Genomic DNA, 23,911 nt, shown 5'->3' on the forward strand with positions numbered 1-23,911 from the left:
AACGTAGACTGGCTCCTCTTTACCTTCCATGTACAAAACAATGAATTCTTATCAAAACCGGAGTACCGGTCTGTAACTGACCCTACTGACCCTAATCTGACTCCTGTAAAGAGGCTGCAAGTGAAAGTAAAAAATTTAGTATCACATTATGATTAACAGACCTATTTCTAGATCACATTAACATTCTCACCTCCAGATGTGATGGTCAAAACCACACACGAAATCCACAGTATAACCAGGTTTTGAGAAGATGTCGTGTCCATCATCACTTGCAGCAGATCATAGACCAGCCCACCCACGGAAGGAAAATCTTGATGCTAGTTCACTATAAGATCCATACAAATGCTCCATCATCCCATAAGATGCATTATTGGACTTTGTGTCTATAGATCTCTGTTGCTATTCTTCCTCCTCCTCATACTTTTCCTGTCTTTAGCCAGAGATTGTCCATCAGCCATCCACATGTTTTGTTGTGTTGGAGAGCACTTCTTTATCACAGATTCATGTCTTTCTCGTGCGAGACCCAACTCCCTCTCACAGTTCTCCCTCAAACTCAGAGCTCATGCAAACTCTTGTCGTTTTCCCATTTCTGTGCAACTGCCCCCTTCCCACACACACACACACACACACACATACATGCACGCATGCATGCACACACACATAAACAAACACAAAGACCATTGTCCTTGTCCTGGACATCATTAGTCCTGGACACTATGACTTATGGAAGTGTCATTGTTTTTAAAGGCCCCTGATTGCTTCTCTTTGAGTGCCTGGGTGACTTCTACAGTGTCTCTCAGCAACGGCTCATAGATTAAAATGAACAGAGGAGGCCAGAGTTTCTCATTATCATGTTGTAAACCCTTTGGCTGTCAGTAGAAACACACAGTCACCCAGGCAGGGTAAAGCTGAAGGCCTTGATAGGAACAGGTCTCATCCTAAAGACTCTCTAAGGGATCAACGCCAAACCAATTGTTTGGTTACAGATTTTATTTTGGTTGCACGTGTTATGTTTGGAGGAAATGTTGGGATGTAAGGGTGTTGCGATGCCAAATAATCTTAAACTTGGTGGTCAGAAACTATTTTGTTAAAGAGTATTTTGTCTAAGTTTTCCACGGGGATGACGAATGGACATGTTTAGAAAGTCTCACCTTGAGGGGTTTGCCAAAAGGCTTTTGCCTTAACATTGACCAACTAGCAAATAACCTGGTGACGCACGTGCAAAATAAATAACCCCAGTGTTTAAAGGGGGGGATGCCGTAAAGGTTGCCTGGAGATGAAACAGATATAGCTGTGGGCAGCGATAAGGAGACCACAGTTGAGAATTGTCAAGAAGTCTCTATGGAAACGAAACTCTTTCTTTCCGTCAGACAGCTTTGTTTTCGCCAGTTCACCAGGAAAGAAGTTCTCTGTGCAGTCTGTCCTTACAATGGGAGGAACGTGAAACAGGTCCCACCTCTTCACATTCAGCCTACTCGTTCTTCGAACGGTTAAAGCAGCTGTTGGAGCTTAATTTTGCTACAACAGACAAAACTGCAAGACACGTAAAAAAAAAAACTATAAGATTTTTCTCTTTCTCTACTCTTTTCCCCATTTCCTGCTCCAGACTGTGTCTCTCTTTCGAAGGCCTCGGTGAACAGTCAGCTAAACCTAAAAGCACAGCTTGCTGCTGCATGTCTATGTTATTAACAACACCATTGTGTTTTCTGTGTTTCAGATATATCTTGTTCCACCCCCCCCCCTTTTCTTCCCTAATGTATCTGACCAATTACCCCACTCTTCCGAGCCGTCCCGGTCGCTGCTCCAACCCCTCTGCCGATCCGGGGAGGGCTGCAGACTACCACATGCCTCCTCTGTTACACCCCACCCCAGTTCCCCCTCCCCTCGAACAGGCACCCTGACCGACCAGAGGAGGCGCTAGTGCAGCGACCAGGACACATACCCACATCCGACTTCCCACCCGCAGACATGGCCAATTGTATCCGTAGGGACGCCCGACCAAGCCGGAGGTAGGCACCGGAATAGACCGTCACACCACCCAGACTCCCCCTAAATTTAGTAATTCTATGTGTTGCCCACACCATCACAGTCCAGTGCTCTTTTAACTTACTATTACTACTTTCGGCTGCTCCCGTTAGGGGGCGCCACAGCGGATCATCCGTTTCCATCTCTTCGTGTCCTCTGCATCTTCCTCTGTCACACCAGCCACCTGCATGTCCTCCCTCACCACATCCATAAACCTCCTGTTTGGCCTTCCTCTTTTCCTCTTCCCTGGCAGCTCCATATTCAGCATCCTCCTCCCAGTATACCCAGCATCTCTCCTCCACACATGTCCAAGCCATCTCAATCTTGCCTCTCTTGCTTTGTCTCCAAACCGTCCAACCTGAGCGGTCCCTCTAATATAATCATTCCTAATCCTGTCCTCCCTCGTCACTCCCAGTGAAAATCTTATCGTCTTCAACTCTGCCACCTCCAGCTCTGCCTCCTGTCTTTTCATCAGTGCCACTGTCTCCAAACCATATAACATAGCTGGTCTCAGTACCATCTTGTAAACCTTCCCTTTAACTCTTGCTGGCACCCTTCTGTCACAGATCACTCCTGACACTCTCCTCCACCCACTCCACCCTGCCTGCACTCTCTTTTTCCACCTCTCTTCTGCACTCCCTGTTACTTTGGACAGTTGACCCCAAGTATTTAAACGCCTTCGTCACCTTCACTCCTTGCATCCTCACCATTCCACTGTCCTCCCTCTCACTCACACATATGTATTCCATATTACATCTGTGCTCTTTTGATTTACCTGAATATATTATTCAGGATATATTTTGTTTGTTGGAATCAACAGAATGTTATTTTTCTTGCCTCCTTTTAATTCAATACACATCATATACGTACACACATCTTTGTAATACAGAACCATGTAAAATATGCACTAAATCTGTATATATGAATTTAGAAATATTTTTATTAATAGAATTAAAAGAACATTTTAATTTTCTATTTGTAATTTCAAATGTTCCCTGTAATCTACGCGTGGCAAAGGTGAAGATTCTGTCCCGTGTAGGCTGGTGAATTGTGACTCTGAACTTCAGGAGTTCTGATGCTGCAGGGAAAAGACAAATTCACAAATGCATACAGTCATAAGCAGTTGTCAGATAGTGTATATGTGATTATTGGGCACCATTTTCCATATGAACTTCCAAAACATCTTCCATACTTGCCCACCCACTAAATTTACTGTGGCAACAGTTGATGGGCAGTTCTTCAACTACAGGGATATTTATTCCCTCCAGAAAAGTCTTTGTGAAAAAGAGTTATTTTCATTTTGTCTACTTCACATGTGTACAAGTTCAAACTAAAATCATGTTAGAGCTACAAGACTACAAACAACTTTATTGATCCCGCAAGGGGCAATTTGTTTGGAGAACCTTGTGAACACAAAACACAGTAACATGCAAACAAACAAATACCACAAACAATACAGAATAACACCCCAGGGAGCTAAATGTGGAATAAACTCTATAAAAGCACACAATAATATAAACCTGATAAAGACAATAAAACAATCTGATAAAAGAACACTATGGAGCATTTAATAATGGAGTTGCAACAGGTATGAGTGATTTAGAATAACGGTTAGTTTTACGAGCAGGTAAAACGTAATGAGGCCCTGACGGCAACAGAGAAAATTCACTTGCTAGAACATGTCCGTCCATCCATCCATCCATCCATCCATTATCCAAACCGCTTATCCGAAGCCAAAATACTTGCTGCTTTCTGGAGGATTTGTTGGTTGCCAAAAGAATTCAGATCTCTTTGTTTCCCTCTGGCGAGCTTAGAACAGATGTTAACAATGCTGTTCAGGCTGTTTCGGCCTTTTACCATGAGGCTGTGAAACCAGCAGATAAAAGAAAAACTCAGAAGACTCTCAACAAAAGAATGATAAAAGCGACAGAGGATGACAGGACTGACAGAAAAGGAATTTAGTGTATGCAGAGGGGGAATTCTCTGTTGCCCCCCGTTTCACAGTAGCCTCAGTGTTCACATCAAATTTAAGGTGCTCATCGATGATAGCGCCCAAATACCTGTATGATGTACCATGTCCACACTTTCATTATGCATGATGCACACTCTGGCTGCATCTCTGTTACGTCTAAAATCAATAGTCACTTGCTAGGTTTTAGAAACATTTAAGTCCAAGAAGTTGTTATCACACTAAGAAATAAAATCAGTGAGAGTATTCCCATGGACTGATTCTGAACCGTGGAGAAGGGTTGGCAATGCAGTGTTGTCAGAAAATTTGACCAAATAGCTGCCCTCCTGAGTGCTCCTGCATCCATCAGTGTCCATGATAAACAGTAAGGGCGAAAGGACGCGTCCTTGTGGTGAGCCTGTGGATATATCGCTACAGAGTCTGAGAGACAGCCAGTTACAGATATCCTCTGCTCTCTGCCAGTCAACAAGTCCAAGATCCACAACACAAGCTGTGAGGCAAATTGAAACCACATAGCAACCTGTCTATTAAAAGATGCAGCTGCATCGTATTGAATGCCGATGAAAAGTCAGCAAACAAAAGTCTGGCATGGGCTTGCAGCTTTTCCAAGTAGTTATACAGGTTTATTAAGTATTTGTTTTGCATCCTCCACACCTTTCCTGCCTGGTAAGCAAATTGCAGCGGATCAAGTTTTCCATCCACAGTTGAAAAAACGGGGTTTCAAACAAATTTCTCAAGGATTTTCATTATGAATGATGTTAGCGCAACTGGTCTAAAATCATTAAGTTGCCTAGGATTGGTGCTCTTTGGGACAGGCATCACAGTAGAGGATTTCCAGATAGCAGGGATTTGGTTACATCAAGCGACATCTGGAAGAGATGGTGGAGGACACCGCGAAGCTGGTCAGCACAGTATCATAATGTGCATCCCCAAATGTGATCTGGACCAGGGGTCTTCCTGACGTTTACCCGTTTTAAAAGATCTCTAACACTTTCCTGACTAATGGCAATATCACAGCCAGAAGAGAGAGACTAAAACCATGTTAGGCATTATAGAAAAAACCTTTTAGAATTTATTTTTCTTCTTCTGATGTTTTAGCCCATTCCCGGGGTTTTGACCGTTCAGTAATATTTTGACATGAAACCGGGAATTGTTCAAAAAACATCCATGCAGATATGTATGTATACAGGGAAAAAACGAAAATGGTTACATAAAATAAAATAACAGAATAAATGAAATTTGTTTATTCATAATATCCCTTACACTGAATATAGCCTACCTGTCCTTCACTGGTGGCATCATTTCCATGACAACAACGAAAACCTGTCAGAACAAGGTTTCCTTGGTTTACAGGGAAAGATGCAGTGAAAGGCCAGCACATGGCTTGAGACTACAAACCCCGGCAAAGCATGGGGTGCATTCGGGCTTCGTTGCACTGTGCCGTCGTGATCCCAATTTCCCCAAGTTTGTGAACTACCACTGTGCGATCCATCAGCAAGCACTGGCTAGTAAAGTAGTGGACTTGTCTCATGTCATGACAGGTGTCGTTATGATTGTTAATTCGATTCGTGCAAAAGGACTTCAGCACCGCTTGTTTAAATCTTTATTAGATGAGCTTGATGCCACGTATGGTGACTTGATTCCCCACACTGGCGTAAGGTGGTTGAGTCATGAGAAAGTACCGCAGCGATTTGCTGACTTGCTGCCTGAGATCAGATCATTTCTGGAGACACACAAAATGAGGAGCATTAGGAACTGTCTGATGAAGCATGGCTGCCAGACTTAGGTTTCCTCACCGACATAACAGCAAAACTGAACAAGCTCAACTATGAGCTTCAGGGAAAAGACAACGACGTGGCACATGTAGCACTTTAAGGCCAAGATGGGTGCGTGGGCCTCTCAGCTGAGGAATGGATGGCTGGTGCACTTCCCAAACCTAGAGAAAATGTCACAAAACATCGGAACCAAAGATGCTTTTCTCCTGCAAGAATTCTGCACCCACCTAGAGAAACTGGCATACGCATTCAACGGGCGTTTTCGGGTGTTAAACGACATAGGGGAAGTTGTTGCATTTATTTATAACCCTTTCCTCCCCATCGAGATTGAGGAAGTGTCCACAAAATTCCAGCAAGTATTTGCTTTATCAGTCAGAGCTGACATGGAGATAACTGATTTGCAAAATGACATCGGGTTGAAAGGAAGATCAAGAGACAGGGTCTTTAGGGGTCTTGTAAACACTGAAAAGTTCCCCCTCCTTTCATCTGGTGCACTTAAGGTGAAGGCATACTTTGGATCAACATATCTCTATGAGATGGCCTTTTCACAGATGAAAATAATCAAGTAAAGAACAGGTCTTGTCTAACTAATAGAGATAATGGGAAAGAAATGGACTGGATGGATTGATGTATAGTATATGGAGCAGCAGCAAAAACATCATTGCAAAAAAAGTGGCTAGACTACAGTATAGAGTACTACAAATATATATAGGAGCTATTAAGTCAGTTCCCAGTAATGCAGTACTAATAGAAGCAGGAGAGACACCACTGGAGTTAAGAAGAGAGAAACTCACACTTGCATATTGGGTCAGATTAAAAGGAAGCGGGGAAGAAAACCTTACAAAGAAGATGATACGGGGTTGTTGGGAATATTCCAAGTTCCAGATGTATGGGTTTGGGTGGGCAAGAGATGAAAGAGCGAGGACATATACGAGTGGAGGCCTTAGAATTCACCAGGTCCACCCCGTGTAGTAGCGTACCCCCTTGGCTGCTCCCAGAAGTAAAGATAGACACAGGTATTCTGGAAAAGAAAAGAGAATGGTCAGTGAATGAAGTGGGAAATCAAACAAGTGTGTACTTGAGAAATAGTCATCACAGTTATCTCAAAATCTACACAGATGGTTCCAAGAGCAAACGGGAATGTGTGGGAATTGATGTGTATGTCCCTGAGTTTAAAATATCTATTTCCAAAAGCATATCTGACCAGTTATCAGCAGAAATAGTGCCAGTCATTATTGGGTAACAGTGGGTTGAAGAGGTCAGACCTGATAGGGTGGTGATATGTACAGATTCAATGGCAGTCTTGGAAAATTTACAGTCAGCAAAAACTGCCAGAGAAGATTTAATTATTGAAATTTACCATAATTTGCTAAGACTACACAGAGGTAGTATACTGTAGATGTACAATTCTGTTGGGTACCAGCACACGAGGGACTGAAAGGGAATGAGTGTGCAGATAAACTAGCAAGACAGCTTTGCAAAAGGAAAGAACAGTATCAGTTCCACTTGGAACAGGAGAATGAAAAGCAGTGATTAAGAGGAAAGGAATGGAGATATAGCAGAAAAGGTGGGCGGAAGACCAGAAAGGAAGGGGGTTTTTACAAAATAAAAAAATTTGTCGTAACAAAGAACTACAAAGAAAGGAACAGAAGGAAGAAAATCATTATTACAGGACTAAGACTGGATCACACAGGATTAAATGGCACTTTGTTTATAATGGGAGAAAGGGACAGCGATAAGTGTGAGAACTGTGCCGTTAAAGAAAACGCTGAACATGTAATATTACATTGTAGCATTATGAAGTGGAAAGAGAAAGGTTGCAGGATAAAGCCCGAGAGGCGGGACGGGAGTGGAATCTGATGGGGATACTGGGAACAGAGGGAGGGGGGGGGGATTAAAATCACCAGGAAGGCACTATTTACTTAAGTGACACAAGGTTGATGGGTAGAATTCAAGAAATAGGGTAAAATTACATGATGTTAAACTCTGGGACAGTAGGTGGCGGTGTGCACCTTAAAGTTGTTTGCGATCCGCAAGTAAACTGAGAGAAGAAGACGAAGACGACGAGGAAGAAGCTGGTTTACGTCATGAGAAGGTAATGGCTGCAGCCTGAGGGAGGGTGGACGGCGGTACTACATGTACGTTATTGAATAAACTGTTAATATGAATCCCGGACAGCCTCATCATTAAAGTCAAAGTGAAGACATCACATTGTCACTGCCATAATACTGTCGAGAGCGAGAATGATTAAAGAGGCGAGTCAGGAAGCTTGGAGTGAGTCCTAAAAGTAACCGTATTTGCCACTAGTCCGGGCTGTAACCTCAGAATTCTGGAACTCTGTAGGCATTTTGGGGTAAAAGTGTTTTCTTGGTTGTTCCTATAGTATTTTTTTTGTGCTGAATCAATTTCTGCCGGATGCCAAGCTGTAAAAGTTACGGTTTAGTCATAATTATTGATTAATTAGCATAATTATTGATTAATCGCCCAAAATTAGAAATGGCTATAAATTTCATATTTGTTAATATTCTATATATGGTTGTTTGGTATTGTAAAGGGGACCTTCTAGGCTTTCATTTAAGCCCATGGTTGTATCTTTCTGACAAACACAGAGGTCACATGACCTCTTTAAACCATAAATTACACACATTTTCCCACAATTTTCGCCTAAACTATATAGTTTCTTTTATCCCCGTGGGATCAAGGGATATCAGGGACCCAAAATTCAACAACTTCAATACTTAATGGCCTCTGTGGATTCAGGAAATGTATAATATACCCATACTATTTCTTTGTGAGAGGTTATTGTGAGCCTTAAATTAGCAGTAACAGGCTCATGCCCATTCACCTCCATTCATTCTTTGGACTAGCATTACATAAAAACTACCACACCAATTGTCTAGATATAATGATAATATTACTAATACTAATGCAATTATAATCATAGGCCAGGTAAACATTTTTCATCCATTTAATTAATAAAATTCACTGAACATGGCCACTAATTACAAATATGGATAGTAATGATCGAATCAAAACAACAGTGCATTACATATTCATTTTTTTGTGATCACATTTTTTATTTTCTTCAGTGCATTACATATTCATGCAAAGGTCACTTGACTTTCGGCACTGACAAGATGCAGTGCATGGGTTTGGCTTGCAGCCGCATCGGGCTGTCTTGCATCCAGTTGTGCAGCCACAGGTCACTAGCTCCTCACAGGCATCTGGAACTGCAGGCAGAGACATGAGTTGAGGAACAAGCACATTGTCCTTCATCTTCCATCCCATATTTTCAGGGGGTGGCAGCACCAGGTACTGCAAGTGGGCCTGGCGCCAGACCAAAGTCTGGAAGTGCACACGCTGAATGTGAAAGTTCAGAGCATCTCTGGTGGGTGGCAGTCTTGTAGCGTTTTCTCTGCCAGAGCAGTGTCAACCTGCATCAAGCTGATTGTGTGTCCTGCAGTGTGAAACAGTTTGACCAGTTCCTTTGATCGTGTTGCCTGGTGCAAGGTACTGGCTAGACCCACATGCTTCAGTGTCCAGTGTGTCCCTCCAGTCACATTGTAAACAAGATCTTGGGCCATGCTCAGAACTCTTGTTTGAATATCAGCTTCTTTCCTGTCCAAGGTGATGTCTTCTCCATCATATGTGTTTTCTCCCAAAAGGCTCTGGCCACCAAACATCAACCGGATGAACATGAAAACACTTTTGGGAACACAGGTTATCCTTTCCTCCTCATTGACTTCAAATCCAGTATACTTGGGATGTGCCAGTATGTCTTCTCTTAGTTTTAATGCTACATGTACCAACTCCCGGAATCCCTCAACAGGAGACTGATATGTAGGGATTGTGTGAGACGCTTCTTCTTTGTCTTCCTCCGACATGATATCTGTTATCGGCACATGTACAAACTTCTTGGGAACAAGTAACACATATTGGTTGGGTACAGCGATAAAGTCATATGAGTCCTGTGTATGTATTTGAAGTTTTTCATTGAATGTAGCTCTTCTGCTTTGAAACGATGCTGGTACTTCAACATTGGCTTTTTGTGCTAATTCATAGTACCTGTTCCACACTTCTGAAAGTTAAAAGACAAGCCCCTTCTTTACAGATTCTGAGTTCACTGATAAGCCATTCAAAAGCAATATCTGTTTTTTGGGCTCTTTCTTTGGTCATTGATGCATTTCGCTCAAACCTCCTACGGCAGTGTAGGTGGTATTTTGCTTCTGCTGCGACAAGGTCACTTATACCTGCTAGACGCACAAGGATCTCTGGGTCGTACTTGGACAAATCTAGGATGCAATCACTTACTTCAAATGACGTCACAGATGACATTCCCTTTTTCACGTTTGTTTCTTGGCAGAAAATGCAAAGATCCCAATTTACAGATTTCCTTGAGCTTCGCAGCATTGGGGTGCTGGTTGACATAGATGTGCTTGGTTGACAGCTTTCTGGTCTGGATTTTGACATTTTCTTTCGTAGACGTTCGATTTTAGTCTTGCTTGTGAATGATGAGAAACATGTTTTGTGACACCACAGCAGATTATCTGTTGATATTTCTTTGATTCGCTCGATTACTGGCCTGTATTCTCTGTCACGCAGTTTGTCTCTTTTCTCAGAAGAACATTTTAATGTCTCAAGTCACTGTTGTCCAAGTTGTTTTAACCTTTCTTTTGTTCTCTCTTGACAGATGAGACATTCTTCAGAATATGGGAAGTGGCCAGTCCTCTTGAGATTGGCAGCAGCTTCCATGATTAGGCTCTGAAGTTATCCTGAAAGAAAAATTGAGACCCTTTAAAATGGATACTGCTTATTGGCAGTTAGTCTTGGTTTGGAAGTTTAAACCAAGGTATAAATAATGTTCACAAATTCAACAGGTAATTTAACAAGTGAATTTACCTCTTTTTGTCTTGACTCCAGCACCATAACCTCATGTACTCCTAACCTTCAGACCAGGATCTCCTGTCTTGTTGACCACCACACCATGACCTGTAGGGGTGTAAATAACTGTCACAGCAGTTCAGCATAATCATACACATCTCTTGTGTGCTTCTCCTGACCTTAAGGTCAGAGCTGATATATTACAGGCTGAGGTTACCTTTTTGTGTTCTGTGTTTTGGTGGTGAGTCTCTGGTCATCTCCGTACAGTCTTTTAATCAGTGTAGGCTACTGGATAATAAAGACAACACAAATGTATGCTCAAACAAATTGACCCTGTACAGTTTATTACAATTAAAAGGTTTATCAGGTTATTGCAACAAAATGTCTAAACTATATGATGTGGTTTAGTTGAGGACACAAAGCACATAACATATCCATTCAGTTAATGCTAGCTAGCTACATTTTCATTGCCATCAAGATTGGCGTTGTCAAAATGCCTGGCTAAGATTAGCTAATGTTAGCTTATTTAGTGAACTAGGTAATGTTAGCTATTCCAAAATAACCTCATTGACTTACAACATTATTACAGTTAAAATAAAAGGTTTGTCAGGTTTTTGCAACAGAACTTTTAAACTAGCCTATATGATGTGGTTTAGTTGAGGAAGCACATAAAATATCCGTTCAGTTAATGCTAGCTAGCTAAATTTTCCTTGCCATCAAGATTAGAGTTGTCAAAAATTCCTGGCTAAGATTAGCTAATGTTTTCATCAATGAATACATGAATTCAGATAAAATAAGTATAACATCAACAACAGTAGAAATACCAACTGGCAGCATCATACCTATTTGACAGTTGTCTGCTGTAACGTCAAGTCTTCTGAACTGGTCTGCAGTAATGTTGACGTTAAGTCGTCTTGCTGGTTGCTTAGATTGTTGGTGGATTTGTGGTGCGCTCGGTTGCAGTTATTGAGTGTGTAAAAATGGAATGGGTTCTAAGTTGGACCATGTTACATGTTTTCACCAGCTTTCGTGAAAATTGGTCTGAGAGTTTTCATGAAATCCTGGTCCAAAAATGAATAGGGGTGAATGGGCGGCCGTCGGACATGTTTGGGTGGCACTTGGACTGGCCCTGTGGGTTGGATCAGGCCCAAAATGGAAATGGTTTTAAGGTGGACCATGATACACACCTCCACAAAGTTTAGTGAAAATTGGTTTGGTAGTTTTTATGTAATACTAGTCTAAAGAATGAATGGAGGTGAACGGGCATGAGCCTGTTACTGCTACTTTAAGGCTCACAATAACCTCTCACAAAGAAATAGTATGGGTATATTATACATTTCCTGAATCCACAGAGGCCGTTAAGTATTGAAGTTGTTGAATTTTGGGTCCCTGATATCCCTTGACCCCACGGGGATAAAAGAAACTATATAGTTTAGGCGAAAATTGTGGGAAAATGTGTGTAATTTATGGTTTAAAGAGGTCATGTGACCTCTGTGTTTGTCAGAAAGATACAACCATGGGCTTAAATGAAAGCCTAGAAGGTCCCCTTTACAATGACACAACACAATCATATATTAAATATTAACAAATGGGAAAATTATAGCCATTTCTAATGTTGGGGCGATTGATCAATAATTAAGCTAATTAATCAATAGTGATGACTAAACCGTAACTTGTGCAGCTTGGCATCCGGCAGAAGTGGATTCAGCACAAAAAAAACTACTTTAGGAACAACCAAGGAAACACTTTTACCCTAAAATGCCTACCACCTCATTTTCTAGAGTGTTTTTTTCCCATTTCGGTCCTGACTACACCGGGTCAGGGGGTGTTTTCCATCAGTTGAAAGACACCGGGGCTCATCAAAACAAAACTGATCCGCTGTTAGGGTGTGTGTGTGTATATGTGTGTGTATATGTGTGTGTGTGTATATATGTGTGTGTGTGTGTGGAGGGGAATGTGGTTAAAGTTGAAAGTCTGCTGTAAAGCGGGCGGGGTTTGACGTCGTGAAAAAACCACCGGGACTTTACGCGTCTTGCCGTTTATTTATCCAGCCAGCGTTTACGCTGAACTTCGTCGCCCTGGCCGGTCAGGAGGCGGCCGTCCAAACATCCCCGGCGCTCCCGGCGCTTCCTTGTTCCGAGCGTAAAATCCTTCTCGTACTTTCGGCCTCTCGGCGATTTACCGAAACGTTTGTTTTTGTTGTTTTTGTTTTAGCGGTGTGGGGAGGAGCGAGGAGCGCGTCCATCATGACCGAGGCGGACCCGGGCGCGGTCGCCGACGCTTACCTGCTCCACCGGGCAGCGCGGGAGGGGAAGCGGGACCTGCTGCGTACCTTGATGCGCAACGGCCACAGCCAGCTGAGCACCGACGGCCTCGGCCGCAGCCCTTTGCACGAGGCGGCCGAGGCCGGCAACATCGGATGTATACGAGAGCTCCTCAGCAAGTTTTGTAAGATATCTTTCACGCAATTGACTGCGCTCTGCTGACAACCCCCAACACACACACACACACACACACACACACATACACACACACACACACACATCTTCCCCGTTGTTTCGCTTGATTTCTTTTTTATTATTATTATTATTATTATGATTATTATGTCTCTCCCTCGGGTTATTTTTCCACGCCGGGGCTGATTTCTTTCGCTGCCTTGTTTGCTTTCTTTTTCGCTTTCGCTTTCTCTTTCTCTTTCTCCGATCACTTGCGCAGATCTGCCATGTGGGTTTGTTTGCGCATCCATGGAAGTTCTCAAAGTGTGCTTAACACAGAACAACACGCACGACAACACAACAGTCTTCAGATATATATGCGAAATAAGAGGTGATAAAGTGCAATGGCGCAAAGAACATAGTGTAACGTGCATGGGTTAGTAGACACGCTGGCCGCTGTTCGGCGGGTCTGACCCTGTAGTCGAGTGGTTAGCGATGCCTTTTGCGGTGCGGGCGATACGGGTTCGCGTCCCGGCCGCGGCAGTTCCTGCGGTTGCGTTGTCCCCCGAATTCTCCACAATATGACAGATGCCGAAATAGATGTTAGCAAGCTACTTTACACACATGCCCGGAGGTAGATGGACGTGACAGAGCGCGCCCGTATACGTACAAGGTAAACTACAGTGTATACAAAATTGTGCGGATTTATTCGACAACGTTAAGCGTCCGTTTGAACGACTGCCCATGGAAAGCAACTTTTTGTATCCGGTTGTTTTGGCGTACAGTGCTCTGTAGCGCCTACCAGAGGGGGAGGAGTGGAGGACACGCGCCCTCTGCCCTGGGCAATTTCAGATGGGATCTTCGAGAGAGATATTCTAACACAAGCGTGGCCTTCGTTTCCCTCAAGGGGACTTCGGAAGCGTTGAGTTAAACTATCTGTGGACTGGTAATACTTGCCACGTGTCCCGCAAAGGCCTAATTTGTGCCCGCGCGCGCCCCTGGTGTGCCAAGTAGTGAAACACCTTTCCTTTACAGCAACGGAGACTGGTGGACGTGTGACTGAACATTTCCACCCATTTATTTTAACACTGATGCAAAAAGCGGTGTCTTTTTTCAGTCTTTGCCCTCTCTGAAACTTAGTGCTCTTAAACTCATTTTAAGGCCTAGCCCTCGTTGTCCAATTCTTATTCCTGTATATGTTGCTGTGTGTTTGTCTCATTCAGTTTCAGTTTAATTAGCTTTATTGCCATGACAAAATGATGCATTTGTACCGCCAAAGCACATTCAGCATAAATGGCATATTAATCAAAAGCAAGGACAAGCTAATAAAAAGTTATGAATAATAATACTTGTAGCAGTAATTTTGAAGATCCTCTCTCCCTCATTTGCCCTCTCTCTGTCTCTCACAGGCTGCTACAGCGACATGGTCGACTATGTAAACAAAAAGGCTCTTCAGGGATGCAATGCGATGTCACTCGCTGCCGCCAAAGGCCATGTAGACATTGTCAAACTGCTGCTGAATGCAGGCAGTAAGATCAATATCAAAGATGGAGAAGGACTCACTCCTCTCCATCACGGTAACATGCAGGCCCTCACTGAGACATGAAAATAATCCTCTGTATTACTGTCATTGTGTGTTTAGTCGATCTGATGTTAAATGTATATATCTGTGTGCAGCTGTATCAAATTGTCACTTGGATATGGTTAAGGTGCTCATCAGAAAGGGGGCAGATGTCAATGCCACAAATTTCAAACATCGGTCCTGTCTTCATGATGCTGTTGCACTGGTAAGTGGAATCACTTAAATGCACATGTTCAAGTGTTTTGGGTATTTTGACAATGCCCTCATCCAGAGTGATTTCACAAGAAGGGTTACAGCAGAAAAGGACTCCCTCAACCACCAAAGTTAAAATTGCAGTTGAAGTTCAAAGGTCAGGGAGATGGTGCCCTGTGGTGTTACAATGAGAGACTCGTGCCAAGGAGAGGGACAAGAAAGTATCATTTTTAGAAGAAGGACTACAAACTAGGTGTGAATATGTGTGTGTGTGTGTGTGTGTGTGTGTGTGAGCCCTGTGATGGCCTGGTAGCCTGTCCAGGGTGTCTCCCCGCCTGTCACCCAGTGACTGCTGGGATAGGCTCCAGCATCCCCATGCCCCTGAGAGCTGGATAAACGATTTGGATAATGGATGGATGGATGAATATAAACTTTTTTTTTTTAGTTCCCCCCCCCCTCCTTTTTCTCCCCAGTTGCACTTGGCCAATTACCCTATTTTCTGAGCCCTCCCGGTTGTTGCTCCACCCCCTCTGCCGATCCGGGGAGGGCTGCAGACTACCACATGCCTCCTCCGATACATGTGGAGTCGCCTGCCACTTCTTTTCACCTGACAGTGAGGAGTTTCACCAGGGGGATGTGGCACGTGGGAGAATCATGCTATTCCCCCCAGTCCCCCCTTCCCCCTGAACAGGCGCCCTGACCGACCAGAGGAGGCGCTAGTGCAACGACCAGGACACATACCCACATCCAGCTTCCCACCCGCAGACACGGACAATTGTGTCTGTAGGGACACCTGACCAAGCCGAAAGTAACACGGGAATTTGAACCAGTGATCCCCATTTTGGTAGGCAACAGAATAGACCACTACGCTACCCGGACGCCCCCGGATGAATACAAACTGTCATCTTTCTCTAATAGCTATAAGAGAAAGATGACAAGTTTGTCATCTTGATGTCATTGACAGCAAATTTTTTTTCAAACGTTTTGCTTCCTGAAAAAATGTCAAGCTGAACAAAACAATAATTTCAGGTTTGCTGTATCACGTAGGAATTTGGAGAAACATTAAAATAACTTTTATTGTTACTCGCATAATGACGCTGACACATTGTGTTAGTTCAACTGAGCTTAAAATGTCTTGCAGCTGATATTCATTTGTACTCAGCATCTGGTGCCTCTCGTGTCAGCGTCCAACAATAGTCGGCCAGCACGGATGGATTCCAGTTGCTCTGATACCTCTTTTCCATGGTCCCAATGTCCTGGTGAAACCTTTCACCATGTTCATCACTGACCGCACCAAGACCAGCAGGGAAGAAGTCCAAGTGTGAATGCAGAAAGTGAATTTCCAATGACATGTTGCACTTCGTGGTTTTGTATGCTTTAAGCATGTTGTCAAGCCGCTCAGTGTAGCTTGATGCTCTGTAGTTGCCAAGAAAATTCTCAACAACGTCCTTAAATGCCTTCCATGTTATGTTCTCTGGCCCCGCTAGCAGATCTTCTAACTTCCTGTCATTGATGACCTGTCAGATTTGTGGACCAACAAAAATGTCTTCCTTAATCTTGGCATCGGTTATTCTTGGAAACATCTGTCTCATATAACAAAATCCATCACCTTCTTTGTTCATTGCTTTCACCAAATTTTCATCAATCCGAGTTTTATTTGAAGAGGAGGCAGAAATATCTTTGTTGTGTCGACAAGTGGTCTATGTGCCACACTTTTCTGCTCTGGAACAAAATGCTTACGGAGCGGCCAGTTCTTTTTAATGTGATGTGACTCTTTAGCATAGCTATCCCATCCACAAAGGAAGCAACAATACTTTGCATATCTGAGCTGCGTTCCTAGTAACAGTGCCAATACCTTTAGATCACCACAGATGTTCCAGACATAATTGTTGTACTGTATAATTTCAACAACAGGTCCATGTTATTGTAGGTTTCTTTCACATGTGCTGCATAGCCAATGGCTACTGAAGGGTGGACATTGCCATTGTGTAACAGGACAGCTTTCAGGCTTAACTTTGATGAATCTATAAAAAAGGACGCCATTGTTGTGGGCCATGCACACAACCCAAAGCCATGAACAATCCATCAATGTCAGTGCAGAAACAGAAGTTGTCAACCTGTGTAAAGAAGTTTGTCAAATGTTCTTGACGGCTCCGAAAGATAGACATTTTTGTACCAGGTGACAGCAAACCCCATCCTTGCAATCTTGAACCAAGGAGTTCTGCTTTAGCTTTTGACAAATCTAAGTCCTTAACTAGGTCATTTAATTCTGGCTGTATTATCAGATGAGGATAACCAGGCATAAAGCGTTCAACATCTGGATCAGTGTCGTTTTCCACATCTGGTTCATGCGTTGGGGCATCTTCATCTGCCTCTTCTAGGCTCCATGCCTGTAGTGGCTTCGGTGCTGGCAAACTGTCATCATGTAGCACTGGTCTAATGGCTGAAGGCAGATTGGGGTATTCAATAGATTTCTTATTTTTAGTAGAAAAGCCAGATACATTGGTCAGACAGAAGTAACAGTCCATCATGTGATCCTTCTGTTCTCACCATATCATTGGGACTGCAAATGGCATCGACTTCGAGTACCTCTGAGCCAAGCTCTCAGGTTGACTGCACGATGCACAACAAATGTGAGGAGCCCAGGGTTTCTCTTGGTCACCAATTTTACATCCGAAGTAGAGCTCATAGGCTTTCTTAATAAGTGCAGTCACGGTGCATCTTTGAGCCTTAAGCGTATACTCGGTACTGGTGTAACAGAATGTATCACAGCTGTATTATTTCTGCTGCATTAAATCTTCCTGGAGATAATAAATTCTATTGTTAAGTATGCTCACTATGCTACTGCCTGAAGAACATGTGCATCAACATGCGTCCAAACAGCATCTGTAAATGTGAGCAGCTTTTACAGCCTGTCTACGAGCATCTAACCTGACTAAGCATGCCCAGGTATGCCTAAGACAACAGCACCTACACTAAGTGCTTGCCCAAGCATGCCTGCACTGACCAAAACAGCTTGCTTTGTGGGCAATACACTAGTAGACTTAAAATATGATGGAAAATCACAAAAAAATAGGTTATTGCTACAAAACGGTGTGTAATTGGAAAATTTTAAGCTGATTTTTGTGATCAGCAGCCCAGAATCCATAAAGTTTACCCAGAAGTATTCAGGAAGCAAAATCCTCATTGTCCAGTGTAGTTGCTGTTTAGATCCAGAAAAACTGACCGTCACTCATGTCAATGATGTCAATATGATTCGGGTTTGAGGTGGGTGGGACATCTGTGTGAGAATGAAGACACGCATGTCTTTTGACATGTGCGTCGAATCACTTTAGCTCTCTTTGTCTGTCTATTGTCTTTTCAGGGTCTCAGTGAGATTGTTCGCATTCTGGTACCTCTGTGCCATTTAGAGCTGCGGGACAATAAACAAAAGACAGCCCTGTTTTTGGCTGCTAGGAAGGATTCCAACATTTGCTTGGAAATCCTGGCTGATGCAGGTAATCTCAATACGCCCTCTAAAGTTCCTTCCAAATAGAAGCATCTACTCTAGCCAGAGAAGCACAGCATCAGGCTCGATTAATGCTGCTGGTGAAAGGAGCCTGCTCGCTGAAACGTCAGCAGTAATAGGGGACTTGATTGTGTCTGTGTGGGTTTTCTGTCATGCCTGATGTCCAGGACCTTTTGTTTGACTCGCAGGTGCCTGTGTGAATACCCAGTTAGACGACTGCACAACCCCACTGATGGCCGCAACAAAGAATGAGTCCGAGGCTTGCGTGAAGACCTTGTTGAGGCACAATGCCAACCCAAATATTGTTTGCAGCCGTTTATGGCCAAAACTCCCCATCCATACGGCCGCCAAGTTGGGAAACGGGAAGTAAGCTTACATACATTTGCATCAAATCTATTTAGTTCTGTGAATGTTTCATCTTCTGCAAAAGTTAAGAGGTGGAAGGTGAAAAATACATCAGCTCTGAGCCTTTGTGTTGGCACGCATTTCTCCTCCAGCATACTACACAACGCTTTCTAGTGGCATCAGAACAGCAATTACAAAAGTGGTCACAACTTTCTCATAAATGTCCATTTTATCAGCGCAAGATGTGTGTATAAAATGCTTTTCCTATGGTAAAATCGGATGGTGTGACCAAGAGTGCTAACATCTCGACACATCCAATTCGCTCGCTAAAGACTCCCACCACCAGAAAAACCAGTGAGCACCAATATTGTGACTTTAAATATAAGTAATCCTGCAAATGCACTCGGATGTTAACATCATAACCCAGATTGTCTCATCTCATCCTTGGCAGTTAACGTCTCAAAAGACATGTTTTAGTGCGTTGCTGCTTATTAACACAGCATTGCTCTGTATATCTGTGTGTTTCTGTCCTGGCAGGATCCTGAAAAGCCTCATTGATGTGACAGACCGTAACATTGACCACAGAAAGGGAATGGTAAGTCCAGTGTACGAAGCTGTGGAGAATCCTCAGATGCTGGACCTATTGCTGAAGGAGGGATTCAACCCCAACGGCCAAGACTGCAAAAACGTCTATGACATAGACTCACCACTCGCCTTAGCGTTGTCTTATGCAGTGGATGAGCTCATTGACAGGTGCTTTAAGTTCTCTACTGGGGGGGCTGAAGTGAAATTCAGGTGTTTTGAAATGTAGTCAGTTTAAGCAGCATGATATGTATGCCAAGTAATTACTGCAAGGGACTGATGTATCTTAGCCATATTCTTGCTGGTCCTGAAGCAACAAAAACACCATTTCACCACTGTGCAGTTTAAATACTAGTAGTCTGTGCCAAAGATAACCAGAGTTCAACTTGAGTCAAATCTCTTGGAGGTGGGCGGGTTAAAAAAATTCAGTATTAATCTATCTAGATTATATTGTGTACAGCCATCACATTAAATTACAAGTGTTGATTGTCATCAGCAGTATCAATCTATCGCCAAATATAGTGGTGATCAACCCAGGCCTGTTTCCATAACTAGAAAAGATAACTATGATCATCGCTTTTTGGAAAATACGTCGCAAACCTGAAAAATCAGTAAATATTGTATTGAGCAAAATGTGACCTTTTGTTTAACCAAAAAAAAAAGTTTTAATGACATTTTTTAAGAAACAGGTTTGTACTCAAAATGTTTTTCCTTTTTTTGGAATTTCCCCCCTTCTCCCCAATTGTACCTGTCCAATTACCCCACTCTTCCGAGCCGTCCCGGTCGCTGCTCCACCCCTTCTGCCGATCCGGGGAGGGCTGCAGACTACCACATGCTACCTCCGATACATGTGGAGTCGCCAACCGCTTCTTTTCACCTGACAGTGAGGAGTTTCGCCAGGGTGACGTAGCACGTGGGAGGATCACGCTATTCCCCCCAGTTTCCCCTCCCCCCCGAACAGGCGCCCTGACCGAGCAGAGGAGGCGTTAGTGCGGCGACCAGGAATCCGGCTTTCCATCCACAGACACGGCCAATTGTGTCTGTAGGAACGCCTGACCAAGCCGGAGGTAACACGTGGACTCGAACCGGCGATCCCCGTGTTGGCAGGCAACAGAATAGACCGCTACGCCACCGGACACCCTTTTTGTACTCAATTTTAAATGTCACTAACAAAGCCATGTCGTTTCTGCTTCCACAGCCGTTCCGTTGAACTTCTGGTAGAGGCAGGAGCGTTGGTGACCAAGGACTCCTGGGACGTGTTTTTAATAGAACCAGAGTTTCTGAGCACGCTCCTGGAGCACAGGCAGAAAGTCAGCAAAGAGAAGAAGAGGACGGAGCTGTTCACTCCCAAGGAGCTGAAGAAGCTGCAGCGTGTGGCAGCCAAACACGATTCAGAGGCAGACGACTGGCTTCCCACCCTTCTGACCTGCGGCCTGGATCCCTCTCTGTTCCTGCTCTCTGACTTGTAAGACATAAAGACATACGGTCACTATCTGTGACATTAGAAGCTGCACATTACAACGTCAAAATATTTAGGATTAATTTATTGTCAAACCTTTGCTATCAAAGTTAAAATTCTGAAGATTTACACGCAAACAAATGTCATTTTTGATACAGGGCAGGGCATATTTAACACAATAGCCAAACTACGACTTTGCAATTTGTGAATGCTTTGTACTTGCTCATTTAAAGGGTTACTGTCCTGTAGGACTTCCCCTGGAAAAGTAATACAGATTCCCATCTTCAGCATCGCGTCCAAACACAGGAAATGAAGGCAGTTTGCAGGGATTTTCAAGAACAAGCAAAGTTCCTTATAAACAACCTTTACCAACAGTTATTACAACAAGGCCGTAACTGGGCATTTAACTTAAAATGGGAAGAATCCATGTCCCCTGTAATATAATTTTCATTTCATAATTTCTATTCTTTTAATCGTTTTTTAAAATTACTAAATGATGAGGGTGTCCGGGTGGCGTGGCGATCTATTCCGTTGCCTACCAACACGGGGATTGCCGGTTCGAATCCCCGTGTTACCTCCAGCTTGGTCGGGCGTCCCTACAGACACAATTGGCCATGTCTGCGGGTGGGAAGCCGCATGTGGGTATGTGTCCTGGTCGCTGCACTAGTGCCTACTCTGGTCAGTTGGGGTGCCTGTTCGGGGGGAGGGGGAACTGGGGGGACTAGTGTGATCCTCCCATGCACTACGTCCCCCTGGCGAAACTCCTCACTGTCAGATAGGGAGTGGAGCAGCGACCGGGATTCAGAAGAGTGGGGTAATTGGCTGGATACAATTGGGGAGAATCCCATCCATCCATTTTCCAAACCACTTACGTATCCTGCTCTCAGGGTCACGGGGATGCTGGAGCCTATCCCAGCAGTCATAGGGCGGCAGGCGGGAGACACCCTGGTCAGGTCGCAAGGCCATCACAGGGCCGAAGGAGTCTAACGTGCACGCGAGTCAGAGGGCTTGACGAAACCCCATGGCGCAAGAAAAAATTACTAAATGATAAAAGGTTTTCTTATTGAAATGATATCATAGGGGAATTTTGGATAAGAAACTAAAATGAAGAACAAACACGAATAATCTGCATCCATTCACGGAGGGCTGGGGAGTCCCCCTTAATGTGTATTACAGTTTATGGCCATGCACAACATCAGCAGCTAAAACTCTGGTTTGGCTGTTGTTGTTTTGTTTTGTTTTTTGATTGGGAAGTTACTGACATTAAAGTACCAGAGACTTTTACTTTAGGTGGCTCATGGGATTTGGATATCTTCAGCACCAGTGCAGTTACTATGGCATATTATAGGTGTCTGTAAGCTAAACAAAAACAATTCTTCAAAATTATTTACAATATTGCTAATGGTGTAGTCCTATACATGAGGAGATTGTATTGTTTAAAACCAGCTCATGGAAATTCAGCTGATTCATAATTTCTTTTTGTTTTAAAAAGTTCACTTAAAAATATTGGAAATTGGGTTAATAAATCAGACAAACACTGTTTGAACTTTTTTATAAATTTATATAAATGCACAGAATATATCTTTCATATGTTATTCTGATAAATGTTTTTAGTATCCAATTGTTGTGGTTGCTGTGGTACACTAGGTTTCTGACAGTCGATGGTAAGGTGCTGAATTACCTGCTGGACTTTGTGAACTGGTCAACTCTATCCCAGCAGCTAAAAGAAATAATGGAGCAGCGACTCAAGTCCAACACCTGGACACCACACCCTCACCAAGGTTGGAAAAGTACACTCCTATTTGCGTGCTTCTGAGTTAGAAGTTGATTCTGAAAAGCCCAAGAGGACACAAGTGAATTAATATATTGTGTATGATTGTGTGTTTGTATGTATGGTGTGTATGCAGAGTGTGTTCCCTCTCTCTTCCACCTTTGTCGGCTACAGATCCGCCAAGTGTTGGGTTCAGATGTGTTGATGAGGACTAACATTGTGGAGAGCCTCCCTGTGCCCTCTCTATTACACAGCTGTCTCCGGTTTGATGACATTTTACCCCCATGATGGAGCGTCAAAGCTTTTCAGCCATTAGCCAAATGTTCTGGTTCAGATTGGATCATTGTTTATACTGGGAATAAAAGGCGGGGTTTTATTGAAATGCGTTAACGATAATGGTATTGATTTAAAAAAGTAATATATACATATATAATGTTTTATAATCTTTACATTTTTGTAAAAGAGTTGTCTTAATATGTCACAGTATACATACTGCAAGGTAACTTTCTGTGGAAGCTTGTGTTACATTGTATACCGTGCTTGCACGCCACACAAATGAATTCATCAGTCAAGAAATCTTTTTTTGGGGGGGAGGGGTCTGTTAATTGCAATAAGGATTGCCTGTTTTCCAGACTACAATAGAAAGCCCTAACATTAGCTAGTTGATAAGGAATCTGTAAAGTTTTAAATGATAACTCAAATACCATGAAGCTGCGTTTTAGAATCTTTAATGAAACGTGTATAACGACAACGGTATATCTGCTGGTGTATCCGCTAGCCATGGCATACTAATACACCCCCCTTACCCTCCTACTCCCGGGCTTAACGCTTAACTTAGAGCGCCCCCTAGTGACCAGAATAACATAAAACCCAACACCAGAAACATTACTGAACTTGTTACAAAGCATGGACATTACAACCCTCCTTTCCTTACATTTTTTTTAAAACAATAACTATTAACCAGTCCAACTCAAACTTTCTCTTGCATTATACCTTTTAGTCAGTCACTTTAAAGTCAGTGAGGTATGACGGGGGTCTTCCTGTTTATTCTGACTGGGTATCTGAACAGGTGACTGTGGCCCAGAAGGGTTAGGGGCTAAGGGCTCTGGGATTTGTTCAGGGTGGATTTGAGTCCAGTCCATGCCTTTTAAACCACATTGCTGAGAGTGGTGATTTTCAGCCACCAGGAGGATCTTGAAGTGGGATGAGTTTCTGGTGATGACATGGTCATCGTGTTTGGCTGTCACCATGAAGCCTTTGATGGCGATGACCCTGTATGGGCAGGGACTGTAAGCAGGGCATAGCTCCCCTTCCTTCTTTTGTCGACACTGGACCCTGTCGCCTACTTTCACAGCCGAAGGCGCAGCATGGTGCATCCTGTCAGCAT

The 23,911-nt window shown here is 43.4% G+C and overlaps 1 protein-coding gene and 1 long non-coding RNA gene across 3 annotated transcripts; one reads left to right on the forward strand and one right to left on the reverse strand.

The window, feature by feature from the left end:
• Positions 1 to 3,020: 3,020 nt before the first annotated feature.
• On the reverse strand, positions 3,021 to 13,028 carry LOC130127830 (uncharacterized). Its single transcript, XR_008811854.1, has 3 exons — positions 12,983 to 13,028; positions 6,564 to 6,790; positions 3,021 to 3,103 (listed from the first exon to the last, which is right to left on the reverse strand). It is a non-coding gene; the product is annotated as an uncharacterized LOC130127830 (long non-coding RNA).
• Positions 12,672 to 23,183, forward strand: LOC130127829 (ankyrin repeat and SOCS box protein 3-like). Of its 2 annotated transcripts, none has more exons than XM_056297551.1 (9): positions 12,672 to 13,098; positions 14,495 to 14,662; positions 14,763 to 14,872; positions 18,224 to 18,356; positions 18,556 to 18,733; positions 19,250 to 19,465; positions 20,493 to 20,759; positions 22,401 to 22,534; positions 22,661 to 23,183. In XM_056297551.1, the coding sequence occupies exons 1-9, from the start codon at positions 12,897 to 12,899 to the stop codon at positions 22,810 to 22,812; spliced, it is 1,560 nt and encodes a 519-aa protein (XP_056153526.1). In that variant the 5' UTR covers positions 12,672 to 12,896; the 3' UTR covers positions 22,813 to 23,183. The 2 variants fall into 2 exon arrangements, with proteins under 2 accessions (XP_056153526.1, XP_056153527.1); XM_056297552.1 differs by having other exon boundaries at positions 22,699 to 23,183.
• The last annotated feature ends 728 nt before the right edge of the window (positions 23,184 to 23,911 follow it).

The sequence above is a fragment of the Lampris incognitus genome, chromosome 17 (assembly GCF_029633865.1).
Source record: "Lampris incognitus isolate fLamInc1 chromosome 17, fLamInc1.hap2, whole genome shotgun sequence".
NCBI classification, from domain to species: Eukaryota; Metazoa; Chordata; class Actinopteri; order Lampriformes; family Lampridae; genus Lampris; species Lampris incognitus.

Bases quoted from the DNA above. Each gene is read 5' to 3' on its own strand.
- LOC130127829 (XM_056297551.1), top strand. From the start codon at position 12,897: ATGACCGAGGCGGACCCGGGCGCGGTCGCCGACGCTTACCTGCTCCAC. The intron at 13,099-14,494 runs GTAAGATATCTT...TGTCTCTCACAG, and splicing joins AGAGCTCCTCAGCAAGTTTT to GCTGCTACAGCGACATGGTC. The intron at 19,466-20,492 runs GTGCTTTAAGTT...CTGCTTCCACAG, and splicing joins GTGGATGAGCTCATTGACAG to CCGTTCCGTTGAACTTCTGG.